This window comes from Pipra filicauda, unplaced genomic scaffold, assembly GCF_003945595.2.
Source record: "Pipra filicauda isolate LSUMZ 115617 unplaced genomic scaffold, ASM394559v2 scaffold114_size2234877_pilon, whole genome shotgun sequence".
Taxonomy (NCBI): Eukaryota; Metazoa; Chordata; class Aves; order Passeriformes; family Pipridae; genus Pipra; species Pipra filicauda.
Genome location: NW_024103596.1, coordinates 1,620,149 through 1,638,441, shown reverse-complemented (window position 1 = coordinate 1,638,441; position 18,293 = coordinate 1,620,149). Strand labels below are relative to the sequence as shown.

The window sequence follows — 18,293 nt, the reverse complement described above, 5'->3', positions numbered from 1 at the left end:
AAGGCGTTTTTATAGGTCACCCAGGCAAAGGGGTTAGTTTTACTTCTTCGGAGAAAAGGGGGAAGAGAGACTTCAGGTGGAGAAAAGAGCAGAGAGGAGCTTTTGGAAGGATGCAAATGAGAGAAGAGGCAGGATGGGAAATATATGCTAATCCCCCCAAAGTATAATTGAATAGTGAGCAATCATCGGCAGACAAAAACACGCTTTCAGGGGAGGAAAAAAAAAATAATAATCCGATGCTTTGTGTTTGCAAGCAGGATGATTATTTTATTTTATTTATTTTCGAGGTTCCTGCTGGGGCTGACACACCTGCAGGCTTTGGGGCCGGCTGCCGGCACAGCCACGCTCAGCCCTCGGCACCGCTCCAGCTCCCAGCAGCTGAGCAGAACACACGCCCTCGCCTCCAGCAGAAGACCTGCACCTATGGATTTCTTCACCCAGGGGTGCAAAAAAAGGTAAAAAGAAAGAATACTCGTGTTTTAAACGACTCCCTGGTCTTCAGGACTGCGCAGAATAAACTACGAGTGAAGCTCGATGACCCTGCCTACACAAAGTCATCACTGAACTCAGGCACTGTCCCACAGTACAGCACCCATTGGGCCTCCTCTGCCTGTGCCAGGGGATGTTCACTGCTGGGCTCCCATCCCCACCAGCCCAGCCCAGCCCAGTCCACCAGCAGCCCTCAGGTATAGCACACACAGCTCAGGGCATGCTGAAAAGGGCTTCACACCAGGGACCCCAAGCAAAGGCTGAACACCCAAATGATCAGATTGGCCCTCGATTCATCCCCCCACCCCAAACTGAGTATCCCTCAACCATCTCCCTCAGGGACCACTGCTGAGGCACACACAGACAAGCTGTCCCAGCAAAGGGTGTGCGGGGTAGAGAGGGGGATTGGCTGAGGCAGACTAATCTCAGCCCAAAATCTGGGGCAGGGAGGGTGCTGGCTGGCTGGCTGACGTGCAAATTAATATTTATAATTAAGTGGAAAGGCCCCTGAAGGCTTGCACTGCCACCTGACTCTGCAGGGGAGACTACTTCATAATTAATACACTGGTCAAACAGCTCACAGAAAGTAAGTTACCTGATGAATTTACCCCATTCTTGCCCTGTTCTGAGGGTGAATCAATCCCTCCCCTCTCTGCAGACAACACCATACATAGCAGGATGTTCTCAACACTCTTGGGTCCAAACCTGGCTCAAGGCAGGGTCAGTGGGATCAGGTCACCCACCCTGAGGATGCTCCAGCAGAGTGCAGTGACTCTGCTTTGGGGATACCAAGGGACGGGGATACCAAGGGACAGGGACACCAAGTTCAAGTCCTGCCCTCAGCACAGTTCAGAGCAACGTCAAAGCCTCCATCACCTCAGCCTGCTCTTTCTGGGTTTCGGGGCCATGACACAAGTGGATTGCCCTGGTGCAAAGCTGCTGCTCCCACCCTTCCCAGCAGCTTTGAGGGCCCTGAACTGGACACCAGCAACTCCCTGCAAGGTGTGACGAGGCTGAATGACAAAATCTGCCTTCACCAGCCTTTGATGTGGGGGATGAAATAATTCCTCAAGGCCACCTCTCCCTGGAACAGCCCTCAGGATTTGGTGCATGAGGGAGTATCCTTCTCTGGACCCTGAGAGCTGCCTCCCTCCTGCCTCTGGTCCCTGCATTGCTTCTTGGCGGATATAGGATTTGGCAGGGAGAGATGATGCTGGTAAAACTGCATTTGCACATACAGGACCTGGTGGAAACTTAAAGTCATTGACAGGAGGCAGGAGAGCCCATCCTGCAAGAGAAATATAGTACAGACAAGCATGTACCACAGCAGGACCTGTCTGAACTCCTCTCTCCTGCCAAGGGAGAGGCCCAAGATCCCAGGGACATGCAGGGGTGCAGGGACATGCACCTGGGTGATCTCACCTCCCCACATGAGGATGTGGGGGAAATAACCCACTGTCCTTTCCCTCAAGCCAGGCTTCTACCCTCCAACTCGACTCCCAGAGCGAGGTCCATGGTAGCACAAAGAAACAGGGACTTTGCCCAAGGCTTTATCCCCACAGGAAGAACAGGAGCTTCACCTCAGACCAGGATGTCCGGGTGCAGAAGGGGATCACAGGGGTTGGAGGGGTGCCTATGAGGGGAGGCAATGCCCCCGGGGACGAGCAGCCACGTGGGAGGGACTGACTCACTCTGCGGCTGCAGGAAACCAACCGCCGGGGAAGAGGAGCCGGGAAGGATGGAGCAAAGCATGTGAGCAGCACGCGGGATGGATCCTGCACTGGGGGAAGGCAGGATGCCTGTCTCCCCCAAAGCCAGAGCCACAGGGGCTCTGGGGTCTGCCCAGGGGTCCCCCCACTAACCATCTCCAGCAGTGTGAAGCCTTTTCCCTCATCACCCACCCTCTCCCCCCTCAGCGAGCTGGGGAAATGTTGCAGCCCTTTGTAGAGGTGCTGGTGTCGGGCACGTCCCACTGCCGTGGCATATGGCACATGAAACATTCACAAAGCTGGGAAATCAATTATTCATCCAAATGAAAGACAAAACACCTTACTAATTGTCCTGGAAGGAAAGAGCTGGGGAAGGGGTGGGAGATGGGGCAGGCATCATTCATGACAGGAAACAAAGTAAAGAGAAGAAAAAAAGTCCTGTCTGGTGTGATCAAAGCATTGCTCAGCTTTTGGACCCCGGGGTTGTCTCTTTACTACAGGACAACACTCCTTGCAATGGTTGAGGCTCCAATGGGATAACCACATCAGGATGCTGCCCTTGTACTCTGATTTAGTGCTTCTTCTCCAAGCCTCATATCCACTCCCCCAAGCTTCCTTGCCTAGAATTGCACTATATTCCCTTGGTTAGGAAAACACATGTGTGGGTGCTGGGGGAAGAGCCTGTTCCCAGCCCAGGTGTGGCAAGTTTGTGCTCTCACACATGCTTGGTATGCAAGGCACACTGCTGGGGGCCAGCACCCCAAACCATGAGGGGATGCAGCATATGAATATTCCCAGACAGATCTGCTGCCAGCCCCTGTTCCCCCTCCAATTCTGGAACTCCAAGATCAAGAAGACCACCTGAACACACAGAATTTGCACAAGGTGTACTAAATACCAGGAGGCAAAGCATCCCTGCCTGTGCCATGGAGGAGGATCAGGAGGAAGTGTGAAAAGGAACTTTCCAGGACAGTCATCCCAAAATCCAGGCAGCACCACAAGGAGCAAAAATGCCCTCCTCATCCCTGGGCTCACCTTGCAGCCCTGCAGCGTGGCAGGAAGCAACCTCCTTGGAAACGCTCTGCCCTGCTTCACACCAGCCACATCAGGAAATCAGGGCACAGGTACGTGCAGGATTTCCCTGGGAGGTCAGAGGGAGGGGCCTGGCTCACAGCTGCCACTTGGCTTTGCAGGGAGAGGACACTGGTCTTTGGGACAGGACTTGGAAGAGCCAAGCTTTCCTCCTCCAGCACAGGCTGGTGCCCATCCGGTTGGCTCCGGGCTTGCTAAGGGCATGGTAAGCACTGCCAGCAATCTTTCAGTCCTGCCCTTCCTTGGCCACGCTCCACCCCACAAAATCCTTTAATGGAAACCACCGTGCCCAAGGGCTTCACAAAAGGCACCCAGGTGCAGCAGCTGTTATTAAACCCTCTGAAAAACCCTGACACCAGCTCTTCCTTTTAGTGACCCCAGTGTATTTATTCTGGTTTTACAGCAGCTGCTTCCCCGGCTCCCGAGCAGCACAACTTCACAAGGGCCCTTTGATTCCCATTTTGCTTTTTTTCCCCATTGTTAGCAGTGTTCCCCCACTCCTTCACCACTCACATGTTATTGTATTACTGCTATAAAAAAAGCCAATGTTGCGATGATGCTCAGGCACTGGAGTGTGTGAAGCACACACCCACCTGGATATTTGCAGAGGGAGTTTAACCCTTCTTATTCCACGAGCACCTTCAAATACAGTGTAGCACAAAGCAGGCAACTGCAGGGTCCTTGTTCTCTCTTCCTAATGGCACCCAGGGAGCAGGGAGCTAATGCTACAGTTCCTGATGGCTGAAGCTCCTTCAACCTCACCCTCTCAGGACCACCAATTAAGAGGTCACCAACCTCCCACTGCCCTTTCTGACCCATTTTCTCCTTTTTTGGTCCTGGTCACACTGCGTTAAGCAGGTCACAAGTCCAGCTTCAGCACCTGGCCAGCTCTGGTCCATGCACAGACAAGGTGAGCATCCCCAGTCCCCAGGGGAAACACAGATGTTCCCCACCCTGGCTCTGCCTCAGAACGAGTAAAGGTATTTTATGCACACTTTCAGATAAAATTATTTTTAGCTGGGGGAGAACAGGCTGTTTTTTCAGGCAGCAATGAAGATTTGGAAACCACAGGTTATAAACAGAGCAGGTTTACAAATGTGACTATTAGTTCCCCGGTGGAAGCTTTAGCATCAGGGAGCTTTAGGTGGGCGTTGATTTCCACTGAGATGAAAAAAACTGGATTTATTGACACAAGAAGCAAACACAGGTTGAACCCTAGTCAGTGCCATCCATTCCTACAGAGGGTCCCAGGAGGCTGTTCGCAGGAGAAGCCCCTCATTAGGCTAATTTACACCAGGGAGAGCATGCAGAAAATCCCACTTCTCATGGAAATCCTAATGTGGTGTCTGGGATCATGATGCCACCTACACTAAGGACCTCTCCCATTAGATATATGGCAAAAAATAAGTCCAAAAAGGAAGAGTAATATCCTGCATCACACTTGGAGGGACAAGGGCCAGAGAGCATGATGCTGGGTCCCTCTGGTATGGATCCTGGAGTGGTTTCTGCTCACACAGATATCCTCTCTGGTCCATCAGCCTCCCAAACGGGTCAGCACATCCCGAGGCAAGCGGGCAACCCTACACCTCTGATGCTCACAACATCCCCTCCACCACACCACTGCCTCTTGGTAAGCGACAAGAACATCCCCAAGAAGTACTTCCCACAAATCTCTGTCCAGACACTCGCATATTCATCAAGTGGAAAGTTTTAGTCCGCAGAGACGATCCCGAACCCGCTGGTGGCCCGCACACATCCCCCGTGCAGGCTTCACCACCCGCCTTACGCAACCGACACAGAACGAACCGCCAAGTGCAAATCTTCTCCCACAAGCTGTTTGCAAGTCATTTGCCAGCCAAGGATTATTTGCTGCAGAAATTTGCCAATAATTCAGCAGATCAAACAGGCAAGAGTTTCTTGCAAGGGAGGCGCAGCCATGGCACCAAGGAACAGCAGCTTTGTCGGCACCACACAGCAAAAGCAAGAGCTGAACAGCACAGAGGAGCCCAACGACCTGGTCCAGCTGATCCCAGTGACCCCATCCTCCCCAAAACCAGTCCAGGATGAAAATCTGTGTGTTGCCTCCTCCACCCATCACAAGCACAGATTTTGCCCTGAAAGGTCAGTGAGGCCATGCCAGCAGGCACCAGCATTGATGGAATGAAGCCAGCAGATAACCAGGGGTTTCTTGGGAAGGGTTTCCACTCCGCTGGAGGAAACATCAGGACGCAAGGCAGGTGATGGTGGTGAAGCAGATGCTGGAGGGCTCTGCCCCAAAACCAGCAGTGCCAGGAGGACCCAGGTACCTCCTGTCAAGGCGGCCGACACGGAGCTCACAGCCCTTCATGGACAATTGATTCCCTGGCACGGGGCCCGGCCCGGCGCGGCACTGAAAGGAGCTGGCGAGGCTTTTGCGAGTAATTGCCGAGCGCTGACTCAGCACCGGCTCGGTTACAGTCAGCTCACCCCGAGCCGCGGGGAGGGCGGGGACGGGTCCACAGCAAACTCCCCCCTCCCAGCCCAGTGCTTCCCCTTGGCCCACGCCCCAAAGGATGCCCGGGCCGGGAGACGGCCAAAGGGCATTTCCCATCCACCCGCCCGCTTCCTGCGCGCTCAGCCCTGCACCGCAGCTGCACGGTGAGGCTGAGAGCCCCTCTTGTTGCTACCAGGGGCGACACGTGTCCCGTGCTGTCCCCAGAGGCGTGACCAGCGATTTGAGCAACTTTTCCCAGCCCAGGAGCCACAGAGTCCTTCCCAGGAGTCACTCGGCAGGGGCAGGAGAGCAGCAGCTTCCTGTGCGACTGCACCACCCGCAGGTAGCCGGTTTGCTGCCCCCACCAGAGGCATCACCCCACCACCAGCACACCCTGCCTTCTCAGGCAGACGTGGTCCCACACCCCAGCGAGGCCATCCAGGTCCCAGCTGGACAAAGGGAGTCAAAATGTCCCAGACCACGTTCTCCTCAAGACTCTTCTCAAGCAGTCTCAACCTGCACCTCTCCACCATGGACAAGCAGCACCCATCACCACACCCCTGGCAGCACCAGGCTCAGCATCCAAATTTCCTCCTCTGAACACCCAAAAGGGAGTCACATCCCATGTGGTGCCACCACCTTGCAAGCCACGAGACAGGACTGTGCAGCAAACAGCTCTGTAGAGACTCCAAGCATCTCACCTGGCTCCTGTGCCTCAGTTTCCCCCACAACTCTGCCACTGGCTCTGCACCCAACAAAGCCCACGAAGTGCTCGGAGACCCACACAAACCATCCGTTTGTACACATCAAACCAGCTCCTCTGAACGTGACGTTTCCATCAGCACGCAAAAAGAAATAGGCACAACCCCAGCACCGCTTTCCTGGAGCCCCTTGGTGGCTGCAGGTACCCACCTGCCCTGCACACAGCGAGGGGAGTCACCTCGGGAGGCTTTTGCTCAAGCCATTGCCACTGTCAGCTAACACAAGCCCAAATGCCCCTGCTTATTCCTGTCACCAGCACAGCCCATCACACTGCAAGCAGGACTCAAATCTGGGCCATGTCCCTGGCAGGTGACACCACCAGTGACACACGAGCAGCACCCGTGAAGCTCTGTGTGCTGCCACCCCCAGCATCACTGCTGCATGCTGGCATGCTGAGCAGGCATCACCTGGGAACGTGACCCCACCCAGACCTCATTCCCAAGCCCCCAGCACCAGGCCAACCCTAGAAAGTGCTTCAAAAGGCAAAAGGACAAGAGATTTTCCTCCTTCCCACGCAGTGTCTGAACAAAACCTCTCCCAGAACACATCCAGTTGCTTATCATGCCATTCTCCTCATCTTCACCTCACCCCGTGCCCAGATGAGTCACAGACATCAGGACACCAATTGAGGAAAGCGAGACATGGTGCCCTCAGAGCCAGCCATCCTAGCCTGATGGGGACCCTTGTCCCACCCTTAGCTACCCACACAGCAAATCCAACACAGGAGCCTCCAGCACAAGGAATTGTCCTCCCCTTCCTCCAAGCTGGGATGAAGAACCACCACAAACAACAGCAAACCAGGGCCTTGCCCCACATCCTGCAGCTCATGTCCCCACCAGGACGAGCCCCCATGCCCGGCTGCCCAACCAACCCCCCAGCCCCACCCCACTCACCCGCTGAGGACCACGATGAAGTCCATGACGTTCCAGCCGTTGCGCAGGTACGAGCCCTTGTGGAAAACGAACCCCAGAGCCACGATCTTAATCCCAGCCTCAAAGCAGAATATCCCAATGAAGTAAGGCTCCGTCTTCTCCTGCCGGAGGGAAGTCAGTGATGCAGTGAGAGGGGGGAACTGAGCAAACACAGCACCAGGTGTTTCACATTGGCCCAACTCATGCCCCATCCCACTTTCCCCAGCCCCATCCTCTCCTCTGGGAGCTTTTCCAGCCCTTCCTCAGCCACATCAACCTTGGAGAAAAAAAGATGGTGGCTATAAGCCACCCACGGTTGCCCAGTCCTTCCCCACCCCATTTTTGAAGGGCTTAAGCCTTCCTGAACCCTCTCCATAGAGGAGGAATACGTTGCAGCAGCCCCAGAAAGGCCAGAGGATCTGGTCTCAGAGGAAACCTCCTGCCCTACCACCCTGAAACCAAAAGCCTGGCAGGGCTGAATATCTCCCCTTAGCTGATGCCTCTGCTCACCCACCAGCCCACCCAATGCAGGGATGGACACAGGGTACTTACTAATCTCCGTGACATGGGTGTCTTGTCATCCTCAGGGAGGTGCTGCTCGAGGGCCAGCACGATGCAGTTGGCAATGATGGTCGCCAGGATCATGTACTCAAAGGGAGTGGAGGGGAGTTAAGGAGCAGAGAAGAGGTGGATGACATTCCCAACCCACCAGCCCTCCCTGCATTTCACCTGCTCCTTAGACACCACCACCACTCTCCCCAGCGGAACATGCACACACACACAGCCTGGCTTTCACCTCCTGCTGCTCCCAGGCAGGTGGTTGAAGCCCACCTTGGTGTTGTTTGGAAATGGGAGGGGTGACAAGAGAACTGAGAGCCCCCAAGACCTTCCTCGCCTCATCACCTCCCTCCTGAGCTCATGTGTCATTAACCAACAGCCTTTGCTGGGCTGGGAACTCCCCTGGGAGAGAGATGGTGCTTGTAATGGTAGCCCAGAAGATGGGCACAAGTCTGAAGAGGGACAGCCAGGCTCTGATCAGGTGGGCTTTGTCTGGAAGAGGGTTTCTATGGTCCCTGGCAGTGTTAGGGAGGCTCTCCCTGGTATGATACATTGCTGGCCAGGGCTGCTTTCCTTCTCTTTTCATTACAAAGCAACAGGAGATGGGGGTCAGGGCTTGGAGAGGGAAGGTGTCACAGGCTATCAGCAGCCCTGGTCCTAAAGCATCCCCATGAGAGGGACCACCTGCACTGCCTGGGTAGGATGAGGCAACCCTTGCAGGTCCTGGGAATCTGACCTGGATCCATCCTCCCTGTGCTGGCAAGGTGGACATGCCCTTGCCAAGCACCCTTGGGCAGCAGGATGAGCCCAGGGGGCACTGGGAGCTGCAGAGCACGTGGCTGAGCTTTCACAGCTCAAGACACTGATGGCAGCTGAGGCTGAGCTTCAGTTCAGGCAAGGTGGAAACTCCCTGTGGAAACATCCCAGCTCAGCCACAGCTCAGCAAGACTCCAAGGGGTAGCAGCACCTTGTCAACAGGGCCTGGTTGGACACTTAAAAGCTTCCTAAATCCTACAGACATGTCTAGGTATTACACACCCTTCTCCAGGAGCAACCCTGAGCCTGGACAAGAGGCAGCAGGTGCTGGCTTCTGAGGACCTGAGTGGGAGGGGAAGGAAAGGGCACGATGACACCCAGGAAAGCACCCCAAACTCAGCTCCCTCCTGCCTTTTTTTGATTCATGGGCTCAAGGCAGGGACAGGGAGCTCCCTCCTCCTGCCTGGCCCAGTGCCGAGCCCTGAAAACAAAGCACTTCCAAGTGACAGGACGGCCATATCTTTCCAACTTCCCATCCATCTTTCCCACATCTTCGCAATAAAAACCCTGTTGTCCTCAATAACAAAACGTGGAGCGATTCATCAGCAGGCAGCACACCCCTGCTCCACTCCCTCCATGCCAAAAACCCACAGCTCAATTACTGTCACCACTGGCATCAGCAGCCACCCCGGGAGGGGACTGCCACCTTCCCAGAGCTTGTCTCTGTGGAAAGAGGATGTGATCCCACCAGGGATGGATTTGCCTGTAAAGAAATCATCCACACTCCCACCATCCCAAGCCAGCACAGAGAACAGCCCCCTGGCTGAGCCTTTCCCCACCACACCAGGCTTCTCCAGACCCAGTACCTTCAGGTTCACAGCTCTCAGACCAGGCGGTGCCCAATGCCCGTGACATCAACCCCGGGAAAAGGGGTGATTTTGTCTTTTGCAACATTGCCTTTTGGCCACTAACTACAGTGTAATGCTTTAAACCAGTGGCCCTGAGCCCATGGACAAGAGAAGATACCCCAGTGCTGGCCACAAGCACGGAAAACAGGGAACCATGAAGTGACCCTGGCAGGAGTGACACTGCAGCAGCTAGCAGGGTGGGAGCAGGGATGGGCATCAGCAGGTCCCCAGAGAGCTGACCAGGAAGCACAGCCAAGGAGAGCCGGCAGGAACTGGGAGGTATTTAGCCCAGCAGGAAGAAGAGCCAGGAAAGATTCAGCCAAGGCATTTAAAAGGCCACTCAGTGAAATTAATGGTCGCTAAGTTAGAGGCAAACCCAAAGAGAGATGCTGCAGAGCTCACTGCTGCCGGCTCGCACCACGCTGCCAGCCAGGCACGAAGCATGAGCAGCTCCCTGTGCCTGGAGAGGGGGAGGCCAAACCCCAAAAGTTTTCCTCTGAGGATTAACACAAGTGGGGAGTTCACAGCATGGTTCCTGCGAAAGCCACGTCCCCTCCCTGCCTCCCACCCCGGCCACACGCTCCAGCCGACGGGCAGACCGCGGCGCTTGGCCCCGAGCCACCAGCCTGTTTGGGATCTTTTTGTATCATTTTCCTGAAAGTCTGCGAGCAATTAGCACCGGCTTAAAAGGAAAACAGCGCGTTAGTGGGGCGGCGCAGCCAGCTCCCCAGGCACCAGGCACATTTGCCTAGATGAGAAGTGTGGGAACCGCTCGGCGAGTCCGTCTGTCCGCCCCGGCACGGCTAAACCCGCCAAGCATCCTGCACTCCTCCCCACCACAGCCACTGCTCCCATGGGGGAAACACCCAGGTGGGAAAACCCAACTTCTCCAAAAGCAGCAGTGCCTGGGGGGCTCAGGACCACCTCTAGTGGCTCAGCTCGCCCCTATGTTTCCTTGAGGGCCCCAACATCTGGTTCAAGCGCACAGAGACAGTGCACACCTACCCCAGCACAGAATCACATCCCTGCTCCACCCTCCAGCAAGTGCATGGCATGTGGGTGAGGAGATATCACAGAATCAAGGAATGTTTGGGATTGGAAGAATCTTAAAGACCATCTCATTCCAATCCCCCTGCTGTGGGCAGGGACACCTCTCACTAGACCACATTGCTCAGAGCCCCATCCAACCTGGCCGAGTCTGAAAGGGCAATTGCTTCCCTAAGCACTGACCTAAGCATGAGGTCACTGCCAAAAGTGACTCTCCAAACCCCCATGGCCCACTTTTCCAAGGAGCTGAGCCTGGGTTATCACATCCAGAGCTGTGTGAGAGCTGCAAGACATCAACCCTGTGGAAATCAGCTCCCATAGCTCCAGCTGTACCAGGTTTTGAGAGGCCAAGGGTAAGAAAAACCTCCCAAGGGACAGCAGGAACATCTGGCTGAACCAAGGGATATTTTATCCCCACACTTCATGTCTGTCAAACAAGCATCCTCCCAGCTCAGGGCTGGAGCCCACCAGACAATGCTCCGTCACTGCTTTGTTTTCTCTCACATTAGATGTCTAATTACACAACCTTCCAGCCATCCAAAATGCAGAGTAGCCCTAGCCTCCCTCCAAGCCTGGTAACAAAAGCCCATCTCTCTCCAGCCTTCTCCTACTCCTCCTTCGTCTGGTTTCTCCTGGAAGATCATTACGGAGCCGATAAAAATAGGTTTTCTTATTGATTTATCTCCTTTACCCAATGCTCTCTCCCCTGAACCGTTGACTTGTTTCCTTAGCAACTCGGCCGATCCCTGTGCACGCCACACCTGCAGCTCCATGCTTCCCATCCAAAGCCTTTGAGGTGGGAACAGTGACCCCAGGCCATATAGGCATCTCCCCAAGCCATGACCCAGACCACCTGAAGCAGGCACTAACACCAAGACTGGAGTTGGAGCACCCTGGTGGGTCTGTCAGGGAGATGTTCGGCCACCAGCAGATCCTTTCCTCCAGCTACGACCTTCCTCTTCACCTTCCTCCCCAGAGGAACTGCCTCCCCCAAACCGGCCTGCCCAGGACATCTGTATTGCTAAGGCAGGGAGTGTTCCCAGCTCCCATCCCCAAAGATAGATTTATGGAGCTGATGGTACATTGATGCAATCTCCACAAGAGGCTGGGTACGAGACAAATCCCTCCCCGGATGCGGGCAAGGGATGGGAGCTATGGAGAGCTCCACTCCATCCCTCCATTTCTCAGTGCCTTCTCCCACTCCTGGGCAGGCAAGTGGGGAAGCAGCAGAAGATCCAGAGGAGTGAGGTCACGGGAGCCTTGGGGAATCCTACTTCCAAGTGCCAGCAAGAAGAGCAGGAGCAATTTAACCCCTTAATCTGCATCATCCAGCTCAATTCCAACACCTCGTAGAAACTCATGTCTCCATTTCCCCACCTCTCCCCAGGCTTTCCCAAGGACCTGCTGCTCTGAGGGGCTTTCCCTGCTTCCCAGATGTCAGTGAGAATGAGCTTCAGTTTCTACACACGTGAACTTCATCTTCCTGGTCCCAACCCCAGCACTGCTGCCTGTCCCACACAGACATGGCGAGACAGGAAGAAAAACCCATCTCTTCAACACCCCCCTCCCTAGGACCCCAATGCCCCTCCTCTCAGCTCCACACCCCAGCAGGAAAGAGAGCACCTCCTCTCCAAGGCTGTTTTCACAGAATCACAGAACGGTTTGGATTGGAAGGGACATTAAAGATCATCTCATTCAAATCCCCTGTCGTGGGCAGGGACATCTACTAGACCAAGTTGCTCAGAGCCCCATCCAACCTGGTCTTGAACACTTCCAGGGATGGGGAGTCCACAACCTCTCTGGGAAAGAGAGGTTTTTTGTTTCCAGGAAAAAACAGAAGTGCCAAGTAGAGCAAAGCCTCTGAGTAGTCCTAATTCAACTCTGGGATTCCCCAGCCCCACAACACTTCCCTGGCTTGTCCCTGAGGACAAAAGGGATCTTCCCCCACCTACAAGACTATCCAGTGCCTTCAAGCAGCCGTAGAGCTGTGACCCCTCATGGCTGTCCCTATCCCTGCATCCCACCACCCATAACTCCCAGCCCATCTGTGCTGTGCTCGGGGTTGACAGAAACCAGACCCCAAATCCTCCCACTACCCTTTAAACACGAGCCAGCTCCTATGGGCCTGTTACACACAGGGTCAGGAGAGCGAGCATAGGCTTGAGGTTGTGCTTGTGTCCCTGCACAGCTAGCAGGGAGCACCCAGCCTGCCTAAATCCCACTGCACAGACATGCTCACTCTCTGCAGTCACAGACATTGCTGTTTATGACTCCAAAATGTGCTGGTTTGGTTTCCATCAGGGGTTAAACAGAAGGCAGTGACAGCCAGGAGTCCAACGGGGCAGAGCTGCCCACACTGCTACTGCTCCTGTAAGGATTCAGGATGTGGGATGCGGGGTCTGCCTGACACGTGCAAACAGCTCCATGGAGAAGCGTCTCCTTCTCCCCCACCTCACCCTGGAAATCAAATCTCTCTCCTCTCCTCCTCCTTTTCTTTTTTTTTTTTTTTAAACAAAAAAGAACCACATCATGTGATTTTCCTGCCTTAACATCAGTTTTTTAACTTTGGTTGCCACAGCAACAGGATGCAACTCGGCGTCACCATGACAACAGCTGCCTCTGTTTAAATTCACCATCTGACAGGCAGCCTCGCTCTCCCCGGCTGTCAAAAAGATGGACCTGCCATTACACCTACTCGCCCCTCCCAAAAGAAAAAAAAAATCTAAAATCTGATGAATGAAGGACACAGAAAACAGCCTGGGAGGGGAAAAAAAAAAAAATAATAAAAAATACGTTCTTGGGGAGCGCAAAGGAGTGGAGCTGCCCAAGGATGGCACGACATGGCGCAGCTCTTCCCCAGGGAAAGCAAGACCTGCTGGAATCTTGGCTGGGGAAAAGCAAAGGTACAGAAGATGCTTGGCCAGGTGACACTGCCAGGGTCCCTGAGGGGCACTGCCCACACAGTGTCAGGTCTAAGCGAGACTCATCACGAGCAAAACAATTCAGGCACACACGGGCGTGCTTCCCACGGAACAAAATCCCCATGACTGTTGGATTGGGAATGCACCCTGGGGCCCTGCAGGCACTCGGGCTGCTCTTGGCCAGCCCAACATCAGATTTGGTCCTCCAAGGGGCCGAGATAGGAGAAACCTCTCACCACAGGGAACTAGATCCTGATGGACATCCCTCTTCCCTGCCGAACTCAGGGACAGGTGGAGTGGCCAGGGTGTGCCTGCAGAAAGATGCTGTCCTTGGGGACGCAGCCAGAGCCACACAATGTCATCTGGCCTTTCTGAGGCGGGAGAGGGATCTTATCCAGGTCAAATGTGATTAGGTAGATGAGGAACGGAGCAGATATGGATGAGCTGCAGCCCATCTCGTGTGCTAACTGAATTGCAGCTTTCCAGGCAGCCAAACAAATGAAATCAGGGCGAAAGGCCTGGCCATCAGCAGGAGGAGAGCAGGCAGGACGAGGCTGTGTTTCTCAAGGAGAAGAGGAGGAGATGTTCCTACAGCCAAAACAGCAGCTGCCTCACATTCTGGGAAGGATGGGCTAAAAGAGCAGCTCCAGTGGAGGTAATGCACTGGGCTTCCAAGCAAGGAAGTCAGGAAAGACCTGCCTCCCCATGGAGCTGCATCCCAATCCCTGTTGCTCCTGTTTCTCCTCCTTCCCCTCCATGCATCATCCCTATTTACACTGGGAAGCCAAACTGCAGAGGCTGCTGGTTATAATTACACAGTTACCCAGCAGATATCCAGGCCTGAATCACCAGATATTTTTAGCCCTATTACCTAGTCAACTGGAGCTGGATGAAGAAGAGCCTTCACTCCTCCCTGCGCTCCACTCCAGCCCCCTTGGTTGTCCTCGGTGCTGTGCCCACTCCAACCCACGGCACAGGGACTGGCCCATCACCCTCCCAAAGCCTGCAGCTCTCACTGACCATGGCCAAGATCCAACGCTCACCTCCCCAGACTACCCTCATCCAGGAGCAATGCCATGGGCTGCAGGCCAGGCAGCTGAGGTTTTCCTGGCCCTACCAAAAGGCATCGGCTGCCTGTGCCAGGCTACAGCTACAAAGACAGGAACAACTTGCCAGGCCAAGCTAACCAAAACTCATCACTAAGAGGCCTTGCCCATTCTCAAGCCCTCAAAACTCCAGTGGTACAGAAGAACTCCAGGGTGGATGAGTTTCTAGGAAAGAGATGGCAGCCAGGAGGAGGACTGGCAGGAATGCTCAGCTCTCGCACCTGGAGCACGCCCATTCCCAGCACTCACATGGGAATATGTCACTTACTTCTGGAAAAAAAAAATATAAAATGAGCCCATCTCCCTCATGCATTGCAAATTCCAGGAGAGAATAATGCCGGGGAGTTTTTGTCGCGTGGTCGTGGAGCTCCAGTCTCTAGGAGACAGCGGCTGCCTGGAGATGAGACATCACACCGGCACGGGACCCCAGCCCACACTGGGAGTGCCAGGCCAGCAGCAGCACCCCAGCTCCTTCTCGCTTTAAAGGAGAGCCGAAGGGGCGAGGGCCCTCCCACACCCCGCTGAAAAAGCACATGAATAATTTGGCACATTCTGGAAAAGCAGGCAGCCAGCCGGGCCGCTGCCCTGCAGGGCTCCGCGCTGAGCCGCCACGTCCCCGTCCTCGCCGCCGCACCAACGCTCCTGCAGCCACCGCTGCAGGAGGGGCAGATTTAGGGATGCTACAGGGAATTCAGGGCCCCTCTAAGCTGGCCCTGCACGCCCAGGTCACGCCCTCAAGCCTGGACACATTGCAGTTCCCCAACCAGGACGAGTTCCTGCTTTGCAGAGGTTTGACCTGACATGTCGGAGCTGCAAAGGGACATTTCCCAAGCGAGGCTCAGCAGGGTGGGTGACCTGTCCTGCATCCCTGTGCCTTACCAGAGGCCTTTCCCCGAGGTACCTGTTGCACCAAACCAAAGCACTGCTGCCTGGCACCAGGGAAAGCCCTCCCATGCCCGCTGGAGGAGCCGGTAACTCAACCAACAAGTTGCGGGGAGAGAAAGCGGGAGAGGCGAGAGCTGCATGGAATGACTGCTGCAGAACATGGCACAGGGAGGGTCCTACAGCCAAAGCTTGGCCACGCTGAAGTTTTCAGGCTCAGGTCCTCCATGGGGACAAATCCCAGGAGGGGTCTCAGGGGGCAGCAGGGCACTGAGCCCAGGCTGATGAGGGGATGAGTGCTGCGGTGCTGGGCACCGGCCAAGGCGCCCGGGGGCACCCACAGGGAGGGTGGGAGGAGAGAAAAGTGCGTGGGGATGTATGAAAGGATGGAGGAGCCGGGGGAGCAGGGGGGATATCTGCACCCACCACCCAGCCCTACGAGGGGGGGGGGATAAAATCACAGATCCCCGTGCCAGCTTCTCCAAAAGGGCCACGGGGCACAGACAGAGGTTTTCAGCATCCTTCCCTCTGCCGCAGGGAGGGGGCAGCCAGTTCCCAGAGCTGCCGTGGGGGGCCGGGGGCTGCAGGGCGAGGATGGCTGTGCCCCTGCCAGGAGTGATCTGCAGCAAAGAGAGCACACACAGGAGCGACAGGGCCGCCACCCAGCAGCAACTGGAGATTCATGGGCTCCCAGGGAGCTGTCCCCAACGGGATGGGTGGCTCCACGTGGGGTGGAGTGACAAAACTCCAGCAAGGCATCAAGGCACACAGGAAAGGCCACGACACCACCACCACCACCCCCTCCCCAGGCACACGCACAGAGCGTCCCAAAGCACACAGGGTTAAACTGGGATCAGAGCACCCCTGCTCACCAGCATGGAGGGCTAACAAATCCAAGCCTGAAGAAGGGCTGGGGGACTCCCTGCAGGGAGAAAGAGCTCAGCTCCCGTCAGGCACAGAGCAGAGGACAGGAGGGGAAGCAGCAACAGGGCGAGGAGAGCATCCCCGGGGGACGGGGCACCCCTCTCCGTACGCCTTACCTGCCGTTAGTGCCACACGCACGTGTCCTGGGCGGCCACCGAGGCAAATCCAGGGAGCAAGGGGGGGCTCGCAGGGGGAGCAGAAAGGATATGGCCAGTCAATGAGCTTCTTGGCATATTTCCTGACTATGTTCTCTTCCCCAAAGAGGAAGAGCGATCTGTTGACGGTGAAGCAGTTCTGCCGGACGGGGATGGGGTTGTACAGAGCCATAGTCCGGGCTCTCTGCGCTTTGGTTTGCTTGAAGGCTCCCGGGCTCCCTCCTGCAGGGGCAGGAGCTCCTTGCCGGCTCCGGTTCTGGTCGGAGCCCCCATCTCCAGAGCCCAGCCTGCCAGCCACTGCCTCCCCAAAGCGAGCCATCCTGGAAGAAAACACACAGGTGAGCCAAAGCAGCAGCACCGAGGCGGCGGGGGGGTGGGAGAGAAGAGGGAGGGGGTTGCGGGGCGCAGTCCCAACCACAGCCCCCTCCTCCTCTCCGGGTGATGCTCAGCTCCGTCTCTCCTCCATCCCTCCAGGAGAGCAGGGACTCGCGTGGAGGAGAAGCGGCAAGGCACGGCACCGGCTCAGTGCCTCCGGCACGGCATGAGGGGCACCCCGCTGCTTCCAGCCCCCCCCGGAACGGCCACTCGGGCAGCAGGGAGGGCAGCGAGCCCTCCTTCCTGCTCGCCAGAGGCCGCAGCGGCTCAGTCCCTAAGCACCTTTCACCACGAAGCAAGGGGTTAAACCCAGCCACATCCTTCCCACCGCTCTGCCTGCAAGCCCAAACCAGCCCCTTTTAACCCCCCCCCCGCTTCAAGGCAAGCAGAGATCAGGCAAGGAAAGGGCTGAGATCCAAGTCCTTCTATCCACCCGATCGCAAAGGAAGACAATTCGGTACAGCACCCAGCGCAGCAGCCGAGGCCGGGGGAACAGGTTGCAGCGTGGTCCGGCTCAGTTGGAGCCAAGTGTCCAACTCCTTCCTCCCGACTCCATCTTCAGCATCCTGTGGGAGCCCGACCACCCATCTGCTGGCTCCCCAGGGCGGCGGGCAGGGATGGAGGGCAGAGCCCCCAGGCAGGCACCAGGGATGCTCAGCCCTTCGCTGCCAGGGCAGGAGCGCGTAAGGCGGCGTCGGCTTCCCGCAGGAGCCGGGCTACGAAATTAAAGGCTGCCGCGCCTCTGCAGCTCGGGGACAGCTCGCTTTAATGAAGTCAGTGGCAACACAGGCGCACACAAGCGCACACACACGCACAACACGCCCGGCTCGCTCCCTCGCTCCATCCAGTGCGTTCTTTTGGCAAGCACGGGAGCTGCCGCAAAGGAAAATCAGAGTCGAGGGGTGGGTCTGAAGGGAACAAAGGCAATGGGGGAGCCCTCACCCTGCCAGAAGCACCCCTCCCGCCCCGGCTGCAGTGGGCTTTCCAGCACACGGGTGCTCCTAGGTGAGTGGCTAAACTGGGGGGCAAAGGAGGCTCCCCTGCCTGCAGCCTCCCCACCGCATCTCAGCCCGCACCGAGAATCTCTCCGGCCACATGCACTGTCGTGTCCCGTCCCACCCCCCCGCCCCGATCCCTGGGACACTTCGAGGCTCCCGGCTCCCCGCCGGAGCCGCCCCGTCGCCAGCGGGTGCCCGGGGAGAGCCCTCCTGCTCACTAGCATACA

The 18,293-nt window shown here is 56.2% G+C and overlaps 1 protein-coding gene across 8 annotated transcripts in view; it reads right to left on the bottom strand.

Annotated features, from left to right (window-relative positions):
• CACNA1E (calcium voltage-gated channel subunit alpha1 E) overlaps positions 1-18,293 on the bottom strand; it is a 118,176-nt gene that overhangs the window by 77,596 nt on the left and 22,287 nt on the right. For 7 of the 8 annotated variants that reach the window (XM_027740558.2, XM_027740561.2, XM_027740565.2 and 4 more), the window contains exons 3-5: positions 16,747-17,013; positions 7,989-8,094; positions 7,419-7,558 (exon numbers count right to left, since the gene is read on the bottom strand). In XM_027740558.2, coding sequence (XP_027596359.2) covers positions 7,419-7,558; positions 7,989-8,094; positions 16,747-17,013 — 513 coding nt within the window. Of the gene's footprint in view, positions 1-7,418; positions 7,559-7,988; positions 8,095-16,746; positions 17,014-17,534; positions 17,852-18,293 lie in introns of those variants that run through there. The other variant, XM_027740563.2, reaches the window with a different exon arrangement.